This window comes from Cibotium barometz, chromosome 13 (assembly GCF_041138505.1).
Source record: "Cibotium barometz isolate CiBa-2024 chromosome 13, ASM4113850v1, whole genome shotgun sequence".
Classification (NCBI taxonomy): Eukaryota; Viridiplantae; Streptophyta; class Polypodiopsida; order Cyatheales; family Cibotiaceae; genus Cibotium; species Cibotium barometz.
The window spans coordinates 33,895,676-33,917,476 of NC_141058.1; the positions used below are offsets into that span (position 1 = coordinate 33,895,676).

General features: G+C 42.7%; 1 protein-coding gene and 1 long non-coding RNA gene across 3 annotated transcripts in view; both read left to right on the forward strand.

Annotated features, from left to right (window-relative positions):
* The window catches only part of LOC147632623 (SH3 domain-containing protein 2-like), a 28,489-nt gene extending 19,033 nt beyond the window's left edge, over positions 1–9,456 (forward strand). For both annotated transcript variants that reach the window (XM_086807419.1, XM_086807418.1), the window contains exons 6-11: positions 2,836–2,937; positions 3,039–3,239; positions 3,889–3,951; positions 4,101–4,268; positions 5,939–6,013; positions 9,058–9,456. In XM_086807419.1, the coding sequence (XP_086663545.1) occupies positions 2,836–2,937; positions 3,039–3,239; positions 3,889–3,951; positions 4,101–4,268; positions 5,939–6,013; positions 9,058–9,183 (735 nt within the window). In that variant the 3' untranslated portion in view covers positions 9,184–9,456. The remainder of the gene's footprint in view (positions 1–2,835; positions 2,938–3,038; positions 3,240–3,888; positions 3,952–4,100; positions 4,269–5,938; positions 6,014–9,057) is intronic.
* LOC147632624 (uncharacterized) lies at positions 7,271–8,341 on the forward strand. The gene is made up of 2 exons (XR_015267213.1): positions 7,271–7,408; positions 8,227–8,341. It is a non-coding gene; the product is annotated as an uncharacterized LOC147632624 (long non-coding RNA).
* Positions 9,457–21,801: the final 12,345 nt, after the last annotated feature.

The following is a 21,801-nucleotide window of genomic DNA, read 5'->3' on the forward strand; positions in this document are numbered from 1 at the left end:
TGGTTATTAGTGGTGTGAACATAGACCCTTTTTACCGCCTAGACCCTACAAAAGTCCTTTCTAGAGTCCTCGGTGCGCATGCAAGTCACCATGTAGTTGCTTGTACAATCACATATCTATAAATTTAAACTCACAATCTCAGCTGGTGGGGTTTTGAGTGCCTTCACATATGGAGCAGGCATGTTGTAACATGCTAAGTGGAAGCGTGTTGATTATGTTGATCAGTACATGCGCATGCCTCGCTGTACTGATCCACAGCCCTAAGCCTGATTGAGAACAAGATGCTGAAATATACATGATTAAGACAGAGGAGAGAGAGAGATTGGTGTCAGGGTTTTCTTGTATTTATATTGTACAAAAAGGTGGCTTAATGAATGTACATGGTCAGGCCCTTGGTCAGCTCCAAAGGGGTGACTTTTGGCCCCTTTACATGATATCTATTGACTTATATGCTAGATGAATGATATGACTTGATGCTTTTATATGTGTGGGAGATGCTGGTGGACCAGCTTTGGACAAACATTTAGGAATTTAATCCCATAAAATGCTGCACTTTGCTGCCCATGCTGCTGACCATCTCCTGATGCTAGGCTGACTGGGTACACAGGTCCCTATGCTGGCTGCTGCTGCCGCCGACAAGTTCCCATGCCTCTTCCCATGCTGATGCTGATGCTGATGCTGTGGTGATGATGATGTTGTGGGTGCTGATGCTGAAGATGAGGAATTTAATCCCATAAAATGCTGCACTTTGCTGCCCATGCTGCTGACCATCGCCTGATGCTAGGCCGACTGGGTGCACAGGTCCCTATGCTGGCTGCTGCTGCTGCCGACAAGTTCCCATGCCTCTTCCCATGCTGATGCTGATGCTGATGCTGATGCTGTGGTTGATGATGTTGATGTTGTGGGTGCTGATGCTGAAGATGATGGTGTTGATGCTAATGATGATGAAGATGCCGATGATGTGCTGTGCTGATGATGACCTAATTATTGACTTAATCAAGGATTAAGACTGTTCATGCAGAGGATTATGCCATGGCACGGGCGTGCACATGACATTCCCTCTTGCTAAACTTGATTACGGGGTGGACGCTCTGTCATCCTTTCTCCCTGCATTGCTACTATCTTTGACCTGCTACTTTGACTTTGACTTTGATTGATATTTTTGTTTGAACACCTTCAGTCTTGATCTCCACTTCCAAGTCTTGCTGAAGAACTGAGCATCTATTCTATTGCTGCTCCCATGCTTGCTTTTTCCTTTACCGTAACACAATGGTGGGTCACCAACCGGAACTGATCATGCTTGTTGCTAGGCCGTTGGAACTGATCTGAGAGTTATCTGAGAGCTTAATGGTGTACTGGCTATGCGTACATATCCTCAGGGAATGCTTCCTCTGGCTTCGTCTGTTACAGACCACTCCATTTGCTACCTTGCTGCATTCTTCTGTTTGATGTGTGCACCTTCCTTGGGACTATGCTGCTTGAATGCTCTGATACCAATGTTGCATGCGCGGAAGCCTTCTTGTACTTATTTATAGCCCTTGTTAAGATTTTATCTTAATTAAACATGATTAAAATATCTTAATTCTTAAATACTTGAGTAAACATGAGGCAAAGAGCAGAAAGCTGTGTTGTTTACAGTGAGACACAGGGCCTTGTTAAATAGGGCCTGAAGAGGTACAAATGAAGAGGCACATCCCTGATGAAAGGGTATGACCTCTTGAATGAATAGTTATGTCCTTTGGACGTAGAGATATGTCCTTTGATCAATAGATGTGTCCCTTTGAAGAGATATGTCCTTTGGTGATGACCCATGTGATAGGTTGTGACCCTTCATTGGTGTCCCTTCAATGATTAAGAGTAATTAGGGATAATTAAGAGTAATTAGGGCGTCACAATCGTGACATTCCCTCCCACTTAAAATAAGACTCCGGCTAAAGAAGAGACTTCTGCTGAAGATCTTCATCATTAGGCCATTTATGCTTGTGGTGAAGCTTGCAGCGGCACAATCTGCATATCCGCTCAGCTCTGGGAACCCGTGCCGCTCTCCCAGCCTCTATCTCTAGCTGATGTGATGAGACTCGTACATGGTTAGGCCCTTGGTCAGCCCCAAAGGGGTGACCTTTGGCCCTTTTACATGATATCTACCGACGCATATGCTAGATGAATGATGAAAAATGACTTGAATGAATTGAATTATGACTTGATGCTTTAATATGTGTGGGAGATGCTGGTCGGCCAGCATATGCTGCTGTTGGCCAGCTTTGGACAAACATTTAGGAATTTAATCCCATAAAATGCTGCACTTTGCTGCCCATGCTGCCGACCATCTCCTGATGCTAGGCCGACGCTGCACTGGTCCCTATGTTGGTTGCTGCTACTGCCGACAGGTTCCCATGCCTCTTCCCATGCTGATGCTGATGCTGATGCTGTTGCTGTTTCTGTTGCTGTGGTTGATGATGATGATGCTGCGGGTGCTGATGCTGAAGATGATGGTGTTGATGCTAATGATGATGATGATGACCTAATTACTGACTTAATCAGGGATTAAGACTGGTCATGCAGAGGATTATGCCATGGCACGGGCGTGCATGTGACAACATGCATGGAGAGAAGGAACATTGGGAGAAGCTCAAGATATTTCTTTAAGGAACATTTGTCTAGTTAATTGAGTTTTTGAACAGTTTATATGAATCATAATGACTTCCCTGATGAAGACTTGTTCATCACTCCTATGAATCATGATGACTGCCCTTATGAAGACTCGTTCATTACTCTTTTACTGGATCTTGTTAAAGGCTTTCTGAGTTGATCCAGTGTTGGCATTTGGTGTGCTAGGTAGCAGAGCCCTTGAGAGCTATGGTGATGGGTGCTCCTTTGGAAGATGCAAGACATTTGTGCCAACGATTTGATCGCCTCCGTCAAGAAGCAGAAGCTCAGGTTTCATTACATTTTTTGTTTGTATATTACAAAGAGCAACATTTGGTGTACAATGTGACTTATCTAGAGTTTGTTTTCTTTTGGGTTTCCTCTGGAACCAGGCAGTTGAGGTCGCTAGAAGACAAGTGAAGTCAAAGGAGGCAGGTGGAACTGTTGAAAACACCTACAAGCTGCAAGGAGCAGAAACAAAGCTAGCAGAGCTTACATCAGCAATGGCAATATTGGGAAAGGAAGCAGAGGCTGCGATGATTGCTGTGGAGGCTCAACAGCAGCGTCTTACTCTTCAACGTCTCATTGCGATGGTATAAAGGCACATCTCTTTTATGTTTCAAGATATAGAAGAATCTCATGGTCCTTTTTTTGAGACTGCAAACAGCCTTGGACCGATTCGTGGTGAAAAGAGTGTTAATGGTTGGTCAGGGCATATCCATGATTCCATGGTATCATTTGTGGGCCGGTTAGCTACATTGAGCAGCCCATTTGTGTATGCTCTCAAATGAATGGGTTTGTGAGTGGGCACGCTGATTTCCTGATGACTCAGGAAATTATTATTGGCTAATTGTGGTCAAATCGAAGATCTCTGTGAGGTTGGCCATCATAGACCAGGGTTTGAACAATGGTTTTTGACCAGTTCTGGTACACTTGCTGCAGTTATGAACAGTCTGGCCATCTTCGACCAGCCTTGAGACCAAGGTTTGACACTTGCTATATGAAGACTGTAGATTAGCCATGGTTATTATTTTTCTTGCATCAAAAGGCTGCAGATCTACCACTGCTATTTTATTGTGAGAGCATCTGAGACTACGGCTTGGGAGTATTTTGGTATCTTGAAACCATGAAAGAGAAAAATGTATTCGGGAATATGTAGATGTGCTTACGAGATCTGTGATACTAGTTGGTTGATGTACTCTTATCCACTAATTTAAAAAATTGTTTGAATAAAAATTTCAGGTTGAAGCTGAACATGTATATCATCAGCGTACTGAAGAAATTCTTCATCATTTGCACATGCAGGTGCAGTGTACATAGATTTCTTGAACTTTTTGGTGGAATTTAGTTGATGTATGGGAATTTTTAGATTGCAAAGAGTCGGGTATTTTGTGAAAGAGGGCACACCGAGAGCCAATATTCCATTGAAGTGTTATTTTTTTCTGTATGGATAGATGGTTGCTGAGCGTCAGCGAAGCGAAGTTACTCCATCGATTCGTGCATTGCCTGAGTCATATATGCCACCACCATCGTATGATGAAATCAAGTCAAACGGACCAGATTCTATCATGCCCAATGCTGGAGCAACTGCAACTCAAAAAGCGATGTTTTTCTTGGCAGAGGTAATTCGATTTTAATACTGAGGCTTCTTTTTTTTGTTGAGAAAGAGCAATATGCCATATTAGCTGTTGGGGTTCAAGCTTGCCCACCCGAGTGAGTAATGTGAAGCAATAACCACCTGGACATGGGCCTGCTGACATATTGAAGGTGCTTACACTTTTTTTTTGGATGTTCATTTAAAGTTTCTGGAAACCGTTTGCTGCAAGGCATGACACTAGGCTTGGGAATGGCTCCCTGATCCATACACTTTCACATGTTCCACTTGCTTTTGTAAAAAGTTTATACCTTGAGTAGTTGCTTTTGTAGTCACAATTTGGTACCTGTGTGGAGGTGTCTTGGTCTTGCCACCTGAAGGCATCACAACTTGTGGCCAAAGTGGCCACAACGGAAGCTTGTGGGGATTTGAACTTGCGACCTCCGCTCCCCAAGTGACAAGCTACGACTAGGCTACGCGCCTGTCGGCGTGCTCCAATTGCTTTGTGATCCTCTACATGTGTTCCAGGAAAGAAAATGTTTCCCTTTGGCTGCTATGTTTGGTTCCTAATAGCGAGTGTTTCTCGCGCATTATTCCCCAAGTTCTATAAGGTCAACAACTCAATCACTTTCAAAGCTTGTGAAAGGAGAAGCAAAGGCTTGACTGAGCAATCCAAATTTCCAAATGTGCGGTAAGTGGAATTCATAACACTTTACTCTTCAATAGTATGGAGTGGTTAAGTGGAGTTGTCCAAAAAGCTGAGTTGCTCTTCAACAAAGGCACTTGCCGGCTTGGCTCTTGAAGAGGTATTCGGTGCTCACAAGCTGGGTTTTTTGCACTTAAAGTCAAATCAAAACAAATGGGTTTCAAATCAGCAAATTGTGTATTTGTTAGAGTCCTCAAAACTTGGCATGGGGAAGGTCCCTGATCTCTTTCTCACAGTTCTTCGCAAGAGGACAAGTAGATGAGATGGCTGAACTCTGGGCTGAATTGGACCTCTTGAGGTAACATTGGCAAAACCAAGGTCATGATTTTTTATACAAGCCATGACAAATTGTAAGTGTAACATTACCATCCAAGTGTATGGCTAGAGCTTGGTCATGGCCTAATCTGGGTCTTGATCTCTATCAACTGGAGATTTGAGCAATCTACTGACTTATATAGAGGCTTGAAGTGGGGAATTGAAAAAAAAAACTAATTGAAGCAGTCTTAAGTTACTTTACGCTGAGCCCTATATTTGTAAGCCTAACCTCGTAAAAAAGCTAGCGTAGTTATGTCCTTACAGCACATGACATTGAATGACTGTAGCCACATCAACCCACTGCTAGCATTTTCAAACTTCTACAAATGGTAACTTGCATTGTGTGGTTGAAGGAAGGATCTTGTTGATTTACAGCCTTTACAGTGGACCACTTTTAGTGGTGGTTCATGTCTTGTTTACTTCAACAGACTATCTTCGCTAGCTGCTCAATGTCTCAATTTGAGATTTGCATATTTCAATGTCCAATGCCTCTTTTTTGGCCTCCAGTTCTATGTTGCATTTTGGTTTTTAGGCACAGCTGACTAGGACCTTCAATCCCTGTTGAAGTACAATGAAACACAGGTTTTTCGAAATGCTTTTCATTAATAGATAAAGCTCTTTGCTACCAGGGCTTTTTGTAGATGCAGTTGTTATATTTTTTGGTATTTTGTTCGCAGGTCATTCATTCTTTTGAGGCAGAGGCACCCGGGGAGCTTTCTTTGACAGCCGGTGATTATGTGGTGGTTCGTCAAGTGAGGATCCAATCTTTTCTTGCTATCTTTTCCTGTTGTTAACTTTTTACCTTTTTGATTGGCAAGGATAAGTGGGAGTTGTTTAAACATTCCAAATTTATCTCTCTTAGTCTGTTAATGGAGTCGAAAAGCTCACCTATGAACAGCCAAAGAGTGGTGGAAACCGGGCACTTTTGTTTTTCTCCAATAATGCTCTGTACCTTGCCTAATAGTTCTTGCTCTTTGCAAATGGAGCTGTCACTTCCCAAAATGACCTCATCCTCTACTTCTATTCATCTCAAGAGTGTTGATCAACGTTGCCCATGAGATACTGTCAAGTGCTTTGCCAAGTTCTGCAAAGCAACATAAAGCCTTTCTCCTCTATGGCTGTGGCCTTTTGCCTGCCTCAATTATCAATCCAAGTGTAGATGTGTTCCAGTATTGAGCAATTTCACTGAAAGCCTACCTGGCTCATGGTTTGAACCTCTAGTTTTCCTGCCCATGTGTGTGCCTGCATGCCCGCCTGCCCATCTGTCTGGCCTGCATAGTATGAGGACGTTTACATATGATGTTTTCTATTTTGTTTTTTCTCCATCCGACTTTTAGTCTTATTCATATATTACTTGTACTACTGTTTGTTCTCATAAATCCTTTGGGTCTTTCGTAGACATTAATAAAAACTCTCTTTCTTTTTACACACACCCAACCAGTACAAATGACTAATGTATCCGATCAAAACAGGTAATCATATGTCGTCCTCATCAAACAGAGGACATAGCCTCAATATCCACCTCCTCCGTCAGTGCATCTCTATTTTGTTGGAGTGTGTCCGTAATCCAGAGCTAATGTGAAGAGAGTTTGTATCTCTGGGGTATGGCCGGTTGGATCTCTAGAGAGAGAAAGATAATCGTCTACAAAAGAGCAAAGGATATATAAGATTGAAATTGTCACATTACATCCATGAAGTAGTCGTATCATGGAGTAAAGATTGATATAACGATCTAGCTCAAAAAACAAAACAAAACATCCATGAGGATGATAATGCTACAATGTATACATGTAGTAACTGAAACATGTTGAGAGAAAAACTGTCTTGCTAAAAGAAAGACAGGACACAGAATCTCAATTACAAGCCCCTCTATCTAGCCAATAGGGATCATGTGTCTCCTCCACATCTCTGACCTCATCCACCAGCTGTGGTGGAGCACTCGTGTCTCCGAAGATCTCTCGAATCTGGAGCCGTAAGGAGGGTTGGCTCAGTCTTGTAGGCCATGGGCACGCTGTAATTCAGGGCTCTCTCGAACATAACCTATGGGAGGTATGGTGGACTTGTTAGACATCATCCCCTTGCTGCTTGCTTCATGTGTGGTGTCCTATTTTAGTCTTTAGGGCTGACCATGTTAGCTAGAGGGGCTAGTCACCCCTCACATCATTTACCCACCTATTTTCCCATTTTATGGAGTCATGGCATTTATCCCTAGGCGTGAGCTGGTCAGCTGCCTCTACATGGGCATATATATAGCCGGGTATACCCTCCCTCATTTTCATTGCATTGCATTGTGCCTCTTGCATGCCTTAGTGCCTCTGCATATTGGCTTGTTGCAGTCTCTCACATACGAGGTCTTCTTCCCCTCTTGCTTGGGACTTGTATTCTTGTTTGGTGATATTGAGAGCAGGTATACACCTGTGTTTCCTCTCCATCTCTCTCTCACTCTCTCTCCTGTGTTTCCACTTTCCATCTTCCGTTGTGCATTCTATCAGGACTGTGGTCGAGGTATGCAACCATGCTGGTTTTGACGCTGTCAGTATGTGCTGGCTGGTCTGTCTGATTATTGATAAGGTCATCTCACTCGGGGGATTACCATGGTTGTCATTGAGTGTCTCCTTCCGAGACTGGCTGAAAGAAACTAATGATGGGTGGCTGTGAAGTGTTCGGGGCATGGGTCTGGGCCTCCCTATATAGGTAGTGTCTATGTCAGCACAACTTCATCTGGTATAGTCCGGTCCTGGAAGTCAATGTCTTTGGACAATGAGCCAAAACCATCTCCGATTAGACATAATCTCTCATAGGACATAGGGCATCTGAAAAAATAGTGCGTTATTCCTTACTTCTAGAGTGGAGCAGAGTCTCCAATGATTGTCCTCCCTGTGCCCCTCCCTTGCAATGCCCTCTCTCACAATGCCCTCTGCTTGCCCAATCTCCACTCAAGCGATTGGAAGAGACTTGGGGAGAGAAAGAAAGGTATATTAACATCTACAAAGACAAAACTGTCTATGAGACAAAGAGTGACAGTGAATCCAAGAACTGTATCATGGAAAAAAGATAAACAAACAGCTACTTAAACAAAATAGTCATATGAGAGAACTACAAAGTAGGCCTGGAATGGCTGAAGCATGTGGTGTGATTAAATAGGTACATGACCTCTATCTGGTAAAAGGAAGGTCTGTGCATAGTCCGGCATAGGGGAGCATATGATTGTCGAGAGGCTCGCCATGTCCACCATGAGAAAGAAGAAAGAAAGAAAGTTGTATTAACGTCTTCAAAAGGCCAAAATGACCTATGAGACCAAAAGGTTACATCATATCCATGAGGTACATCATCCTGGGTACAAAATAGTAATAAAGAAAGATAACAAAAATCTAGAACTATAAAATCTGAGAGAGAGAGAATGTTATATTAACGTCTACAAAGGATGAGAGAGAGAGAGAGAGAGAGAGAGAGAGAGGAGCTTCATTAACATCTGCTGAGGGCCAAGATGACCAATGAGATCATGTGCAAACATGAAGACCATGGAGGTCTTGAGCTAAATCTGTAGTACTGAAAAGGGATCATTGAAAGGAAAGAAAAGGAAATGAAAAACCCTGCTTATCAGCTGGTGAACCTCTGATGTCTGGATGTGCATTGGTTATACAAGTGGAGGCTTGATTGGTTTTGGAGGGAGAAGAGAAAGAAAGAAAGGTACATCGGTTGCAAGCGAAGGTGGGTATTTTGCGAGGGGGGAGAGGGGAGGGGGTGTTGGGGGGTTGTGTGGGTGGGGAGAAATTTCTTTGCTACATCCTTACAGGTTTCTCCAACTGGCTGGTCCGAGGGAGAATGCAAAGCAAAGTGTGGTTGGTTTCCGACGTCACATGTGGAGCGGCGTCAGCGAGCGCCAGCAAGTAAAGTAGTGGAAGCTGGCTCACTTCTCTGAATTCTTACTGCTCCAGCAGGGTTCCAATGTTCCTCTGGACTCTTCGTTGTGGGGCTGTCTAGCCTTTATTGTTTCGCAGTGTAGCTAGTAGGTTACTGTTATTAGAAGTCTACTGACATGCCACCAGGTCTGCTGAACAGTGTTGAGCTGCTGACATCTATGTGGTGTGTATGTAATTGAGAGCTTAAGTAGTCGTTAAAGCATGCTGTACCTTCCACTTGTAATTAAAATGACTACTCTATTGATCAATACATGGATTGCCCTTACCAACTATGTGAATGCTGTGAGATGTTAGGTTATGCATGGGCCTGGTTCACTGTCCTTTAGTTCTGAACTCATCCATATTAATACCATAGTAGCTTGATAGAAATTTTATTTTGATAGTGCATTTTTGTGCTTAGAGCTTCATTAAACATTCAAGAGGACATCTTATCATTTGTGTGTTTTGTGAAGAATGGATAATAATGTGTGGGTTGGTAGGGGGACAAGGTAGTTGTAGGTGCATGTACCTGTGTGTGCCATGAGATGCGAGAAGTGAAACAACTGTGATACCCATCATGAAATATGCAGGTTATGTGCATGGGCAATGTGCAGAAGGGGTGCCCATGTGAGTGCCATGAGATGTGAAGTGAAAAAATTGTGATGTCCATAGTGAAATACGTGCATGGGCAATGGGTGACAGGTGTGCCTGTGTGGATGCACTTCTCCAACACAAGGACTTCTCTAACATAGCTACTTTATTGGACTCTTTTTGCTACTTTCTTCGACATTTACTTAACCTTTTCTTGGGGAGTCAAGATCAGTAGAGTGTTTGAGGTATGACAACATATTTGCCCCCACAATTGCAAGGGAGCTGTGTGGCTCAAGGGACGTGGCGTTGTCGAGCCTGTTGTATAGAGGCGTGTGAATCAAGGGGTGGTGTGGTCAAAGATGAGGCCACGAAAGGTTCCTGCTAATTGTAGGATGGTTTAGGTAATGGGTCATACCATGGACTAGGCTTGCACTCGCCACGGTCTCCCCATCTAGACATGTATTTGGAGGGTTATAGGTGATGTAGCTTAATGCATGCTCATGAAAGAACAATGCCTATGCGTCTAATACATGAAGAGCCCATGTATATGTTGCAAGTGATGTGCATGGGCAATGGGCAAAAGGTGGGCTCGTTTACAAGCTTCTTCCAATGAAACTCCAACACTATGCTTTCTTTGACTCTTACACACGGTTCGAAATAGAAAATTAGTGGTTGATGTGTAACGCGACTTGTCGCTAAGGCAACTGGGAATGAGATTGGGTTGTCCGTGAGAATTTAGGACAACCAGGTTGGTGAGTAAATTGGTAAATCGCACACTAGGAGTGGCATGCCAGACATTGCCGATTGGATCTAAGTGCCTGTTGAGCCTCTTATTAAAATGTGAGTGGCTATTCAATCCCTTGCTTGAAGTATGGTGATGGCGGCAAAAAGAAGGGAAGCATTATGAGGTGTCCGTGGGTTGGGGGTGAAATTTTGGAATGCTAGACACTACCGACCTTGGGCACACAGCATTTCTATGACATTTTGGACATATGTACCACGCTTGATTAGCATGGGTGTAGGCAAGTTTTGTGCCGCGCCAAGGGAGACAAAGAGCAAGGTTGACTGAATTATTGCATTGTGTGAAGATTGTCATTTGGGTGCATGGATCCGATGGGTCCATGGACCGCAATTGGGATGCCCATGTGATTAGGCAAGATGGAAGATTCTCCGATGGCATCTTCACAAAGTCCCAACGTGCTAGACGCAGATGGAAGGCTAGTAGCCCTTCTGAGTGTGCAAACGCTAGAATTGTGCTTCATGGATGGAAAGAGGGCTGGATTGAGCAAGAACAAAACTCAATGAAGAAGAGACCAAGCAAGACAACCGGATTGAAGGCAAACATGCAAGGTGTTAGCATGGTGCATGGATGTTGTGTGTAAGAATGGGATCCAATGTCAAAGTGCCTTGGTAAGGTGCGATGGAGATAGAGGATGTGATCAAAGAAAGGCATGAGTGCAAGGATAGATGCCGAATGGACCACAAGACAAGGACTATCTAGGTACACGTGCTTGAGTGCCACAGTGGCAAAGGATATGGCATTGTCCACTATGATGTGTGCACGAAGGTTCCTTGTGCATAATGAATTAGTCCTTAGGTGTTTTGTAAGTTCAAAGTCATTATGTGGTAAGTTTGTGTTCGGAAAGTGCACAATCGTTATGTGGTGAGTTCGTGTTCGAAAAGGATTTGGGACTGTCCGAGAAGATGCATTTAGACTCTTTGGGAGAGTACCTACAAACAACACTACTTTACCCCCTATAGGGAGTGATCTATCCACTCAATGGGGAGACAAATTAAGCAATAAAATAAGGGTGAAGTGGTTACTTGCGCTTACCAACTTGTCGAGAAGACGGTGTGGTGTTAATAGTTGCCGGAATGCTGGTAGTGGCAAGCCGGATGAGGGCCTTTTCTCGCTGATTACTTTGTGCCAGTGATGGGGTTGCCTTGTTGTCGGCATCGATGATAGTGTGGAAGAGGCAGGGGTCTCCCTTTCTCTCAGCTTTGAGAATCATCTCTTTTTCTCTAGCTCTCTTACCTCGTACCCAATCTACACAATTCAAAAAGCACATGGAGTAAAGTCAAAGCAAGATGTGGAGTGCTCTCTCCAAACAAGCATTATGGCATACCATACTTGGAGAAATCTTACATAGGGTGGTCAGTGTCTTCTCTGAATATACAATCTCAAGCCTTAGAAGATCAAATAAATGTTGCATCACGCTTGCAATCGACTTCACGTGCAACATCCCTCTTATGTTACTGTCCCCGGACAGGTTGATAAGAAGGCCGCCAATTATCCGAAACGTTAAAAGTTAATACTATCGGTAATTCGACATTAAATTTTCCATGCAAGCCGTAGCCCAATAAAGCTTGTAGGGACTTGACAATCTTTTTGGGTGCACCTTTCAGCTCGAGCGATCGCTAAGGCATACATTTGAAGTGGTAATGTATTAAACAATGAATGTAAAAACTAAGATTGATTACTTACACAATGAATGTAAAAACTAAGATTGATTACTTACACCTTAACTACTGTGCTGCTACCTAGTTCCAATGGAGATCTAACTTACGTTAATGTATAAAGTTAGCGAAGGATATTGACATTTTTTATGAACACTATTTTCCTTCCATTCCTACATGGAGTTATCGCTTCTAGCCTTGTCCTAGGTACATTTCAAATATACACTCAGGCATGAAGGCTCGTTGGAGATACCTGCAAGGTCGGGGGTACGATGGGTCGTGCCATGCGATAGGCTTGTGCTTGCCAGGTCCCTCCACATCTAGAAATGTACCTAGTGGGTTGACGGGGATGAGGTTAGTTGTAGGTGCAAGTGTTTGTGTGTGACGTGAGATGCAAGCAATGAAACAATATGGATCCGAATATGGATGCCCATGTGATTGGACAAGATGGACGATTCTCTGGTGGTATCTTCATGGAGTCCCAGTATGCCGAGCACAGATGCAAGGCTAATAGTCTAATAGTCCTGTGCAGACGTCAAACTTGTGCTTCATGGATGGAAAGAGGACTAGATTGAGCAAGAATGAGACTCAATGAAGAAGAGAAGCTAAATAAGACAACTAGATCGAAGATAAACATGCAAGGTGTTAGCATGGGACATAGATATTGCGGACAAGAATGGAATCCGATGTCAGAGTGCCTTGATAAGGTGCAATGAAGACCGTGGATGTGGTCGGCAAAAAGCATGAGTGCGAGGATGGGTGCCCGATGGATAACAAGATAGGAATGACTATTCGTGTATATGTGCCTAAGTGCCAATGGCAAAAGTATGCGGCGACGTCTTCCACGAGAGGTGCACACGAAGGTTCCTTGTGTGTAATGAATTAAGTCCTTGGGTGTTTGGTAAGTGCACTGTCGTTATGTGCTGAGTCCATGTTCAAAAAGGATTTGGGTTTGTCCGAGAATCTGTATTTGGACTTTCCGAGAGAGTACTTACAAACAACTAGCTGTACCAGCTCTACCCTTCGTGGGGAGTGATCTATCCACTCAATTAAGGAGTAAAAGGAGGGTGAACTGGTTACCTGCACTTACAGACTTGCCGAAAAGACGTGGATGCAAGGGTTGTAGTGATCATCGCTTGCTCGAATGCCAGTACGGTAGCACTGATAGCAGCCGGACGAGGGCTTTTTATCGCCAATTGCTTTAGTTGATGACTGGGTTGCCTTGTTTTGTCAACGTTGGTGAATGATGTGGAAGAGACCAGGGTCTCTCTCTCTCTCTCTCTCTCAGCTTTGAGAATCAATCTCTTTCTCTCTAGCACTCTTACCTCGTATCCACTCAACAATCTCTTCAGCCATATGGATTGTCGTTGTGTAGGGGTTCTAGGTACTTTGGAACATAGACAAAGCAAGCACTAAGTGAAGTTCAAAAAGTACATGGAGTAAACCAAACCGGGATATTGTCAGGTGTGCATTGTCCTGCACATGAAGCAGTGCCAGTCCGCGCTGTGAGTCTCCCTCTGGAATGATGTCAGATGTGCTGTGTATCTGGTTTGCAACTGGATGCCAGGCCTCTGTAGGCATGTAGGTTGCATGTAGAGATGGGGCCAGCCCATAGGGCTACCCCAGTGAGAAGGTTTTGCATTTGCACTTGTATTATGGGCATGGGGGAGGTGTAGAACCACCCCCAAGGGGCCAGGAGGGCCCAAGCCTTGCCCACCAGCCAAGGCAAGGGCTGGGAGGGCTGTCGGCCAGCTCCAGAGCTTCTGGACAGGCAGCCGACAGAGATTAAAGCCCTAAACAGCAGGCGGCCAGATGTAGGGGCAGTCCCCACACCCATGCGTAGCATGCCCAGCAGCCAGGGTGCTGCCCAGAAGCATGCGCAGAATGGCCAGATTATTGCCTAGTGTGAAGGCAGCAGTTATTAAAGTGTGAAAGTATTTTATTAGGATGGTTAGCTTGCCTCCTCATGCGTGTATGTGGCGGGTTCGACGCTACAGTATTGCACCTCTTTTTTTTGGACTTTATTTGTTTTTTTTAAGTATTAAAAACAACCAAGGCAAGTTCCCATGCCCATGCCCACCCTAATTGCCCATGTGAACCTTGCCTATGGTTATGGCCTTCAAAAAGAAATTTGTCATCCCAAGACTCGAACCCATAACCAAAAGGTTGAGAGGAGAAAGCCTTACCAAGGCACTAAACAAAACTTCGTGTCAAATACTTTGCAGAAATGATATATATTCTCAAATAAGCTTTAAAAAGCCTTTTCTAGCAAGCCCATGACCAGCAGGCGCCCTAGTTTACTATATTTGTCCAAGTTCACTGTGCGCGATCCTACGACCTCACCCCAATTTTCGTGTCCCTTGTCCCCCACCCTAGATCCCATGCTCGGCACTTAGTCCCATCACCATGCCCTTAAGTGCTGAGACTGAACCAGCGCACGAGGCTTGGCACAAATCCCAAACTCAAATGTGACCTGAATTTTTTAGGAAATAATAAGGCACATCAACAAAAGATCAAAAATTTCCAAATCATAAACATAACTGTGGGAGGGTGTGTGCATGTGGGTCCTGAATGTGCATGAGTGTGTGTAGGTGCGCGCACCTACATGTGCTAATGTGTGCATGTGGCAAATGTGTGTGCACGGTGCGCGTGCTAAAGTGCGCGCACTCAGATTCCCTCATTATTAGTTCTATGATTGGCTCTGGGATGGGGTCAAGGATCGGCTCAGGCAAGGTCAGTGGTTCATACTCGACCACTTGCTCAAATATCGGCTCTCGTCCAGCCTGTACCTTCCTCACAAGCTCTTGGGGTTGCTTCACTCTCTTTCTCCAATACGCGGTTGGGGTACTCCTTGAGTTTTTTCAGAAGGTATTCGCAGTCAATGGGTTTCTTTTCCTTGGGAAGAGCTGGTTTGCACAGGAGATCGCTCGTTGTCTCCATGAGGGAGGCAGCTTCGGAGCTATTGTTTGGACCACTTTCAATGGCGATCATGATGTCCTTGCCCTTGATATAACTGATCGTGCATTGCGTTTCTACATGCTCTTCGAGGACTTCTTCTTCTGGACCTTTGGTTCTGGTTTATTAGTCTTTTTAGGGGCTACAACCTTGGGGCTTGTGCCTCTGGCTCTGGGGCTACTAGCCTTGAGGTTGAAGCTTGAGCTTTCTTCTTCTTTGTTGCCTTGGATGTTGCCCTCAACTTGGTTTCTCAACATGGTTTGGAGCCTTGTGATTAAAGGGGAGCTGCATAAATAAGTCCCACCTTATATACTTAACAAGTTAAGGCTCGTCGAAGTGGTTGATGCCCCTGCCACACCATTGGGGTGATTATCACTCTATTGGGACAATCCTTGAAGGCTTGTTCGAATCCACACTTGTAACATGTGCATCTATATGGAATGACATTGGAGTTTGGCACTAGATTCAAGGATGGAGTTGGGGTACTTGGTGCAATGATGGCTCTATAAGGAGGCCTCGAACAAAGAGGTATAATCTATGGCTCTAGACATCTATATGAACCATACGACTCATAGCTATGAATCATACTACTTATATGACTCATAGCTCTCATATTCTGGATTCTTTGAGTCCAATGGTAATGTCATCGAGTATTATTGTACTGGTACGATTCCAAGAGGAATTGGTTGGGGTGATAATACTAGAGGTGAGTATGGCATCAGTGTGGCAGTCTATCCATACCTCACAGTATAGGGTTTTGATATGTAGGCCCTGTATTATGCATAGATTGAGGAGCATTTGGTATGGGCAATAGAACTAGTGGTTGATTTGGTGCTAGGAGCATAGGCTATATTTTTGGGTTTCCCTAGTACTAACAATGAGATGTGTCATGGTTCTCATGGGTGGACAATGAGCACACAAAACTACTCTTCATGAGAATAGATGTGGGTATCCTGCTTGAGGTGATGTTGGTTGGGCCCTGCCACTGCTGTTACTGTTGCTTTTTTGCTAACTCGTCCATGCTTATGTCCTTAACTAGGACTCTAGTTGGTGTGCTAGTAGGGCACCTGATGAGGCTTTGGATGATGCATCCCGTACCTCTTGATTCGAGTGGATGACTTCTACATCCTTGTCGTCCACGTTATCCACTAGGTCTATTGCCTTGGGGATAGCACTCACATTAAAGATGTAGTGCCTAGAACTATAGAGATGGTTGTGCAACCTCTTGCTCTTGAGACCGATCATAAATCAATCGATGGTCGTGCGATAAGTCATCTAGTCTCTCGTGTGGATACTACATCTGATATGGAGATACTTGGCTCTAGCAATATAGTCCCACATTGTTTCACCCTCCTCTTGCTTGAGGTTATAGATCTCGGTGATATGGCTCCATTTAGCTCCACTGGGTGAGAATTCCACCATGAAAGACCTCATACTAGTTGGCCTTTTCAAAAGTGGATTGAAGTGACCTAAACCACTTGCTTGCTTTGCCTTTAAGACAAAGTCCGAATGAGCAAATCTTTATGGGATCATCAATCTCACCAAGATCTTGGTAGGATCATCAATCCATCGATGGCCTAGTAAATTTGATTGAGCTTCTCTAGGTACTGAATGGGATCTCTAGCTCCATCTAATTTGGTCATCATCCTTGAGATGTGGATTGGCTTTGTTTTCCCCAACTCTGATGCTCTAGGTGCTATGTTCGTCTCACAACCCCCCTTCCCTTTTCAAACACCATCCTCTCATCATGTCTTCTACGTATTCATGTGGCAGTGTAATCTAAGAAGGTGGTGGTGCAAAACCTCTATTTTAGGGTATAGGATATCTTGCTCTATGGGTTGGATTGTAGGGTTTCCAATGGCATTGTCTTCTTACCCCTCTCCATGTTCCTTGTTCTTCTTCCAAATGGAGAAGAACTAGAACTTGGTCCCATCATAAAGGTACTTCTATAGTGGGCTCCTATGGAGAGCGGGACTCTTGCTTGCAATGTGTGTGTTTGCTCTTGTGTGTATTATAGAACATTATCCCTAGTGGTGGTACAGAAAAAGAGACATGTCATGTTTATCATAACTGTGATTATTAGCTTGCTTGTTGGTCATGGTCTACTTTGGATATATCCAACTTAGGATTGATACCAAATGTTTGAAACATTATGGCATCTGACATGGTTTGACCGCTTACTGTATGATGGGAAAAAACCTTGAGGTTCATGGTCTTGCTCACTTGAGTTGCACCCAAAAACAAGACAACTGAATGCGTTCTTTATAAAATTTAAGGCGATATTTATAAAGCAAGGTTGTGAATACAAAGCTCGAAGGCTATTGGGGTTGCTCCTGTTTCCAAGGGGTCTACTATTCCTCTACTCACATTTGTGTTTTCTTGGCCCATTTTCTCCCAAAGATTCTTGCTTGAGGTGGATAGGAGTATAGCCTTCTTATTAATAACGGAGCACTTTGTTAAGTGCTATTGTGATCGAAAGCTTGGTGGGTTTGAGGAAGTGTGTTTTGATGTGTTATAAATTCATTGTATTATTGTTTTCAATACTTTATCAAGATTGGGTTCACATCAAAGGTCCTTGATGCTTTTGAATCATATATGAGAATAATTTCAGATAAGTTTTTTTACTTTACTACTAGGCTCACGTGTCCAAGTTCATGCCTCCAGGTTTACGTCTGTAGGCTCATGTTTGCAAGTTCATGTGCGTGGGGTTATATATCTAGGCTCATGTCTCTAAACTCATATCTCCACACTCACATCTACAGGTTTATGTCTCTAGGTTCACGTCTATAGGATCATGCCTTTTTTGTATGAACTCGGCTCACATACTTCCCTTGTATGAAGCGAGTATACTTGGGATACAAAAATCTAGAAATTGGGCCTATGACAGGGTTGGTGTGCAACTGTTAGTAATGTGTACTTAATTTTTTAATAATTACAAAGGACTAGAATTTTCCTTGGAATTCGTAGTTGGTATAGATTGTATGATAAGAGAATTTTCCAAGGACATGGGTAGGTATGTCCGTACGGGTCTTTATGACCATAATAATTTATCCATACTATATGAGGTATACCTATCTCTAGACTCGTCTCCAAGCTCACGCCTATAAGTTCACGTGTCCAAGTTGATGGCTCACGTGTCTAGACCCACGACTCACGTATCCAAGCTTACATCATTTTTACATGGGATTGTGGGCTCACGTCCCCTGCCCAAGAGATAATTTGGCTTGGTTTTTGGTGGTTTTGTGATTTTTTAGAGTTAATGGGGTGACATGAAGAGTTCTAATCCTAGTTAATGGGATGAGATAAAGAGTCCTAATCCTAGTTAATGGGATGAGATAAAGTTTCCTAATCCTAGTTAATGGTTGTAATACAACTACTTAAGTGTTTTTTAATTGTTTTTTAATGATTTCGTATACTTATAATCTACCAATTCCAATAATGTATAAATAAATTATGAAATGCATGAATAAAAATTGACAATCCCACTTTAATTTATCCTAATAGAGCTCAATGCTCATGTTTTTGGAGTGGATTCCACTCTAATCACAATCGCTAAACTAATTCTTGGATCAATGCAATGAAATCTAAGCCTCTTGGCCTCCAAATTTATGTAAATCAACAAAGAACTAGGGTTTTTCCCTACCAATAGATGAAAGTAGAATGCCCTAATACAGAATAAATTCTAAATGAAAATCAAACACAATCATAGCATACACATTGAATGCTCCAAAACTGTATGTTTTTTTTTGGAGTGTTAAATCTTTAACATCGAGCAACATTGGTTAATCCCAACTTGCAATGGACAGAAAAATGGAGCTAAGACCTAGGCTAGGCAATGGCACTAAATATGTTCAAGTCAAGAGCTTAGCTTAGCCTGGTCGAAACATGTGTCATTTGGGTCTTTCCTTGCAACTTTCCATTGTGGGTGACCTAGCATGTCTATCACTCATCGGTTGTCACACTAGAATGCTTCTAGCCAAAAGAGTGAAGGGACCTCTCAATGCCTATAGAGGCAATAAAATATGGTTCTCTCACAAAAAGTAGGGAAAGAAAAAGCTAATCGAATAGGGAAATTTACAGTCAAACCTATTCAACCATGCATCTAGCTAGCAAGCATGAATTTGAAAGCATACAAGCAATCAAGAAGAGGGAAGAAGGAGAGCTCACAAGAATTGTGTATTGCTTATTGTTAAAAAATAAGTGACTAGTCGGCCAAACTAAAAAATGGTATAGCCTTTACTAGTGTTAAGCAACTATGTATACTAAGTCCATAAAGTTTTCCTATTTAACATTAAGCACAGGGTAAGGCCACTTATATGTTGTAGTGTCGTCTTACAAAAGTTAAGTGTCCATTTGCATGATAAGATGGCGAAGTGCCTTACACACACACACACACATGTATGTGTAGTATGTGTGTGTATATGTACACACACACACACACACACACACACACACACACACACACACACACACGTGTGTGTGTGTATGTGTACACACACACATACACATGTATGTACATATATGTGTACATACATACATCTACATATATGGATACACACACACACACACACACACACACACACACACACACACATGTACTCATATGTCTGTGTGTGTACCCACCATATATGTACATATATGGGTATACACACACGCACAAAGATAAATAAATAAATAGATAAATATAAATATAAATATGTAACCTAACTTTTTAGGGTAAAGGAAAGCAAGCACGTGAACATGGGAAATATCATTCATGCTAACATTTTTTGTGTCTAGAAAATACAAAATTGACAACTCGAGTGGTACAATCAAGAAAGTTAAGTCAAGTTAGCAAAACTTAAAGATAATCAAAAGCTAGATGCAAGCCCTTTCTCGCTATATGAAACTGAAAGAATTATGAGTGTAAATGCAAGGGAAGATCCTCGACAACACTTATATCGCCCAACTATCATGTATCAATCAAAAAATTGAAATAAAGCCAGAACAGGCAGCAGAAGAGAAGGCATGCCACCATGGAAGCATTTGTATAACTATAGTAGCAACTCTCATTCATGTGATAGAGAGTAGCTACAATTTAATGATTGCATAGTTGAAAGAAAAGATGTTGAGTGGCCGAACAAGAGCAAAATAATGAAGCATTTGTGGTTGGAAGGCTCAACCCATCTACCTTCCAAGTATATATGCCACCTTATATGTTTTTTGAATGACAAGGCATTTTATAGGTTGTAGAGATTTCAACTAGTGTGTCATTCAAGTTGTCTTTCATAGTCTCACCATGGAGACCTCACCTTTGCAAAAAATTCCTTGCATAGGAAAAGATAAAAGTGTGCACATCTTGAAAGTCCTACACTCTATGAGGCTTTTATAGCATCATTGTGCCCGTGATTAGTTGAGATATTCTTACTTTTGGTTTGAGATCTCCCTTTGTATGATTTTATTTTACTTAATGGAAGTCTCTTTTCTAATGGAAAAAAAAAATCTCACAAATTTGATAGAGAAGGACAAAAGAAGATTTTGAGAGTAGCCATGAATCCACACCAATTGGCATTGAATCCGCAACCAACTTTTATCCCTACTATATCTACAACAAGTGAACATGTTTCTAGCCATGCACACATGTAATACCAATGCGTAATACCAAACTTAATAAGATATATAAACCAACCCAAAAAATAATATACAATACCAAACTTGAACAAGAAAGATAAACCAACCAAGAAAACTATGCAATTCAAAAATGATGTAGAATTAAGTCATAAAAAGATCAAAATAAGGTGTCTAGAGAAGATGGTAGTGTCACAAGTCATATGGATTATGGGATTGCCTAACCTCATCTCCACTTGTGTTCACAACACGCATTTTGACCTGTTAATGGAGATTCCCTAAACAAAAGGTGCCACCACATTGTCTTTCATATCAACATCCACATCAAAAATGTAAATAAGGCTATTGAGAGGCTTGAAATGCTCTCATAAGTGGAGAAGGGAGCTCATCATAGCCACGTTAATGGCTGTTAAAACCTATGATAGAAGGTTTGAGGAGGCAAAGTAAACTATAACTGCAAAGCAAAGAAAGAGTCTGCCTAGCAAACCAAAAGCTTGGAGGAAAGACAAATGGAGATGTATTGAAGATGAGGGCCTTAGTGTCGATGATGAAAATGCAGAGGGTATAACTATAGTAGTCTTGAGCAACTCGCCACCACGAAGCAGCCTTCACAGTTGATAATAGGTAGCGGTAGAGAGAAAGAAATGAGCAACTAGCTGCAAAGCTCTCAACGAGCAGCACTACAAAAAAAAAGGTAAATAAAAGACAGGTGCGACTGGTAGTCTCCATTGCCAACCAAGCAAGCAACGAAAAACAAAGCAAGCAAAGTGAGTTATGTGGTGAGAAACAATGGTGTCAGGCGACTGATGAAGACTACGAGGGATGGTAGAGTGAGAAGCGGCAACATTTGAAGAGAAACAGACCTACTCATAGATATCGTGAGCAGCGGCGGTAACATTTGCAAGGACACTCAGAAAAGGGTGCTAAAGCAAACAACATAGCAACGTACGTGGCAGTTTTTCTAACTGCAAGAAGATGGACTGGCTGGAGCTGGAAGAGAAGAATGCAGCTCTTGACAAGTTCATGAA